At 32.5% G+C, this 5260-nt stretch overlaps 1 protein-coding gene across 1 annotated transcript; it reads left to right on the top strand.

Annotated features, from left to right (window-relative positions):
* Window positions 1-2513: 2513 nt before the first annotated feature.
* On the top strand, window positions 2514-4659 carry LOC131154854 (basic leucine zipper 61-like). The gene is made up of 4 exons (XM_058107648.1): window positions 2514-3064; window positions 3182-3272; window positions 3419-3545; window positions 3914-4659. Exons 1-4 carry the CDS (start codon window positions 2526-2528, stop codon window positions 4099-4101), a joined length of 945 nt encoding a protein of 314 aa, XP_057963631.1. The 5' UTR covers window positions 2514-2525; the 3' UTR covers window positions 4102-4659.
* Window positions 4660-5260: the final 601 nt, after the last annotated feature.

Here is a 5260-nt window from a genome sequence, read left to right as displayed (position 1 = left end):
TACAAATTTAAATTTAAACAATAAAAATTCTCTTTTAATAAATTTAATCATAACTTTCCCTTACAAATATAATTTAGAGTGAAATTTAAATTTAAACTTAAATTTAAAATTTAAAATTTAAAATATATAATTTTAACAACTTCCCTTGTAAAATTTCCCTTATAAATTTAACAATTAAACACATTGTTAATTTTTTAAAAATATAATTAGAAAAAATAAATTTCTTAATAAGTTATAAAAATGCCTAGTAATTATAATGCTGCAAAATGTTTATTGGATAAAATATTTAAAATTAACAATGTGTTTTATTTAAATTTAATTATAATTTAAAATATAAAATTTAAGTTTATAAATTTTGTAAACTTAAATTTAAAATATAACAATTGTTTAATTGTTAAAACATAACTTTCCCTTATAAATTTAAAATTTAATTAAATTTTAATTTTTTAAAGTTTTAATTTAAATTTAATTATAACTTTCCCTTTTTACAAATTTAAATTTGTCTTGCAAAATGTTTAATTGTTAATTTTAAATATTACATCCAATAAACATTTTGCAGCATTATAATTACTAAGCATTTTTATAACTTATTAAAAAATTTATTTTTTCCAATTATATTTTTAGAAAATTTTGAAATAATACAAATTATTTTATCATACTTATATAATTAGTTGACCCAAAGCATCAAAGCAGTCAATTCGAAATTTTTGTTAGGTCTCTAATCCATTTATTTGACTTTAATCATTATATTAATCATATATATATTTTTTATTTACTAAATTAATGTCATTTTAAAATATCATTTTATTAAGGATAAATTTTGTTATTCCACATGCACTTAATAGTTAACTAACAAAATATTCATTCCATCAATAAAATTAAATTATAAGAAATTTTTTAGTATTTTTTTGAAAATTCAAGGATGAGAATCATATTTTGAAATTTTTTTTTAGATTTTATCCAAAATTTTATGACAAAATACTTATTTATAATCAATAATTTCTTTTATGTAAGGATTTTTTTTAAAATTATATATTTTAAATTTTAAATTTTAAATTTAAGTTTAAATTTAAATTTAACTCTAAATTATATTTATAAGGGAAAGTTATGATTAAATTTATTAAAAGAAAATTTTTATTATTTAAATTTAAAGTTGTAAAAAAGGAAAGTTATAATTTATAAAGGAATGTTTATTATAGTCGTAAATCTCGCAGGACTAACCTGCGAGATTTGGTCAGTGCCACGTGTCATCACCCTGTTGGTCTGAGGTTTTAAATCTCGCAGTTTCATGCTGCGAGATTTTCTCTGCAATTGTGCCACGCGGCAGCTTTTCATTGGCTGGACTTTTAAATTTTGTAAAATCAAGCTGTGAGATTACGTGAGCATCAGTTTGGAAAATTTTTTCCCAATAAAAGTGTTATGTTATATTTTATTTCTTTTTAATAATAAAACAGGAAAAAACTCGGGGCAGAGGGGCAAATGGAATTAGAGAAAAAGGAAAAGGGTTGGGGGGTCACATCGGCACGTGGTGGACTGAATCCTCCAGTATTGCTATTAAACAAAAGGTACCACTTTCCAGTAAAATACCGTTTGAGGCCCAGTCTTCCCCTCTCCCTCCCCCTCCCCCTCCCCAGCTGTAGCTAGCTGTCCTACTCCTCTTCCCCATGTGACCTCCCGCCCTCCCTCGCCCTTAAAAGAGACGGACGGAGAGAGAGAGAAAAATATTGAGAATACTTCTTTTTCAAAAGATAAAAGGTACATGATATAGTTCTTTCCCTTTTTTTTTTTTTTTTTTTTGTTTAATTAAAAAAAAATCTCTTTTTAATAATAAAATTTGATAGTTTAGTTTGTGTGTCTAAATAAATTCATTTCGAAATATCAATTTTAAGTTTTAGATTCAAGTTAATGAATTTAGATAAATTTAATATAATTTTATGTTATATTTTACCTAAATTTATGTAAATTTAAATTTAGAAACCGCTTAAATTGAGATTGCACGAATGAGGACGATTGAGTTAATCATTACAAGGGAAAAAAATAACTTAAAATAACTTGAAATGAGATATGAGATAGTAGTTGAAGAAAATAATTTCGATTGCAGGAATTGACGGAAAGGAAATTATATAGTCAACTCTATGCAATAGACTTTAATACTTGTGTTATATTTTAAAATAGTTATAATGTGTATCAAAGTCTGAGTAAATTAATTATTGTGTCTAATTCATATAAATTAATTTTTTAATAAAAATTTTGCATTCTAAAAATACAAGAAAACAAATTATCTAATAAAATAAAAAAAAATTATCTAATTGAGCAACATAATCTCACATGAACTTATTTATCATTAAGAGGACATGTTATTTCCACCCCCTTTATTTTCCTAGAAAGTGAAAAGAAGAGCCAAAGAGTAATGGTAGTTTTGGTTGGTTTGTTAGTTAAACATTTATTTTTATTTTTTTAATAAAAAAAATAGTCCCATAAAGCTCCATCCTTTAAATGAGTGGCATGGGCTGAGAAAGCATAGTATGGCACATTTACCCCCTAAAATTCCCTCCATGGCTCCCAGCTGGCCTCCTTCCTTCCCCGGCCACCACCCCTCCCCCTCACCCTCCCCCTCCCCCTCCTGGGTCGACGAATTCCTAGACTTCTCCGCCGCCAGACGCGGCGCCCACCGCCGTTCCGCAAGCGACTCCGTCACCTTCCTCGAGGCCCCCTTCGCCACCCCCGCCCCTGCCACCGCCGAGGAATGCCGCACCTCCACGGCCGTCGTGTCCACCGCCGGACCCACCGCCCTTTTCGACCGCTTCGACGACGAGCAGTTCCTTTCCATGTTCTCTGACGAAGTCTCCGTCGCCGTGCCGCCGAGGGGATCGTCCACCTCCAACCCCTCCACGCCGTCCGATGAAAACAGCAACAACGAAGAGAGGCCTCCGCCCTTGGATCAGTGCCACCACCAGCACCCAAAGCACGAGCCAGGAGAGGTCGACAGCTCGTCCGAGGCCGACCCAAAAGCTCGCCGCCCTTCCTCCGCCGATCCCGTCGTCGATCCGAAGAGGGTCAAGAGGTACATTATATATATATATATATATATATATATGTATGCATGTATAAATTAATTAATACGATCTAAAGCTGAGTTATGCATTGTTAATTATTCATGGGTTTTTAATTTTTTAATTAGAATTTTGGCAAATCGGCAATCTGCGCAGAGGTCGAGGGTGAGGAAGTTACAGTATATTTCTGAGCTGGAGCGGAGCGTAACATCATTGCAGGTACAATATTACGTTACTGATTTAATTATTTGTAAATTATAATTATACATGCTCATAAAATCAAATAATTGCCCACTAATAACTATTAATTATTACTTCTGTGCTGAAATTATACTAATTAATGTTTATTTACATTAATTTTGAAGACGGAGGTATCCGCATTGTCACCCAGAGTTGCATTTTTGGATCATCAAAGATTAATTCTAAACGTGGACAATAGCGCTCTCAAGCAACGGATCGCCGCTCTCGCTCAAGACAAGATATTCAAAGATGGTAAAATTATAATATTTAATTATTTAATTATTATCACAGAATCACGAACAGTAGCGTAATATGTGCATTATATGATTAAACTAACTTTGTCAGATGCTGCTTTGTATTTATTATATATATATATATATATATATATTATATAAATGAGATAGCTTGCCAACGCTGTTTGGAATCTGATTGCCCAAAAATAAAAAATGAACAAATGCATGTGATTGCTTGCACTTATCATACTTTTACGCATTTTAATCAAAATTGAGTGTAAATGAAAGAATTTTTATTTTATGGAAAAAAAAAAAAAATATCAGTGCTTTGCATATTTAAGCTTTCGTTTTGACATCGTTTTTCCCTTTTCCTGTGCAAAACGGCAGCCCATCAAGAGGCATTGAAGAAGGAAATAGAGAGATTAAGGCAAGTGTATCAGCAGCAAAACCTAAAGAAGATGAACAGCAGCTCAGCCACCGCCGCACCACCTCCGCCGCGGACGCCTCCGCCCCATCCGCCGTCCGCCGACATCATGTGCGGCCGTACGGACAAGGAGCAGCAACTAATCAACTGAGAAATGTTTAGATACCCCCGGAGGGTGTGGGGCACTGTCTCTGCTGAGTAATTGGGCAGTCACGTGATTGGTTCCATCGCCTCTCCGCTCACGATGGGGCCCCGTACCAGCTTGCGAAGTTGGAGCGTAGGAAAAGGACACGTGGCCTGCTCATATGGGACTGTGAGAAATATTGCTTGACAGTAGTGTGATAGCTTTCTTTTTCTTTTTCTTTTCCTTTTCCTTTTCCTTTTTTGGATTGGTGGGCTTGGTTCTTTTTGTATTTTATTATGGTTCATTATTATTATTATTATTATTATTATTATTTTTCCTTTTTTCAATTGTTTTGGGGAGTGTTACATTCAATGTGGTGGTGCATTTTTGTTGAAAAAACTACCATATTAGCAGTATAAATGGTGATGTAATTATTGAGTTGGTACGTGATGACTCGAGACTGCCACTCATGCTGCTGCTGCTGATGTAGTAATTCAATATTGTAAAATTCTCTTTACTCGGTACATATTATGAGTAAATAAGTACCGAAGATTCAATAAATTTACGGTGACGATGTACTCTATATATCTTTTCCAATATGAGAATGGGTGGTAGCAAATGAAAGGAGGAAGCCTTTGGGGTTGGATGAATCTTTTAATATCCTCGGGTTGTATCATTTTTGCTTTGCCTTTGTGGGGGGTAATAATTTCTTTCGCCAAAAAAAATTCTAGGGCATTGAAAATATTTGTAAAAGAAAGAAAGAAAAAATGTTGATTGTGACATCACAAAACAAAAATTTGTTATTCGGATTGTCGATTAATTAGCCCCCCATCACAGTTGTACTTCTCATAAAATGGAGTCTTTTAAATGATAGAATGATTGAGATGTTCATTTTTTCTTAAGTTATTAGTTTCTGATTATTCTACTAATTTCAGTTGAGGGCATAAGATTAATTTTTTCTTACAAAAATTAATTGCATGTTTGATACGTATGTAAGATTTGAACAAAATTAAGTCGAATGGAATTGAATTTATCACTTGACTTTGTCATGTGTGTATGTGCTCTGTTCATTTTTATTCCACACTGACCTCTCGTATTTCATTAACAAACCAAACATGATGTAAAAGAGTGAGGGGGTAGACATTAAAAAAAAAAAAAAGTCCTTCTTTGACATGGAGGAGACCTC

Source organism: Malania oleifera, chromosome 1 (assembly GCF_029873635.1).
Source record: "Malania oleifera isolate guangnan ecotype guangnan chromosome 1, ASM2987363v1, whole genome shotgun sequence".
NCBI classification, from domain to species: Eukaryota; Viridiplantae; Streptophyta; class Magnoliopsida; order Santalales; family Ximeniaceae; genus Malania; species Malania oleifera.
The sequence above is the reverse complement of the archived record's forward strand: the minus strand, read 5'-3'. Positions and strand labels throughout refer to the sequence as shown.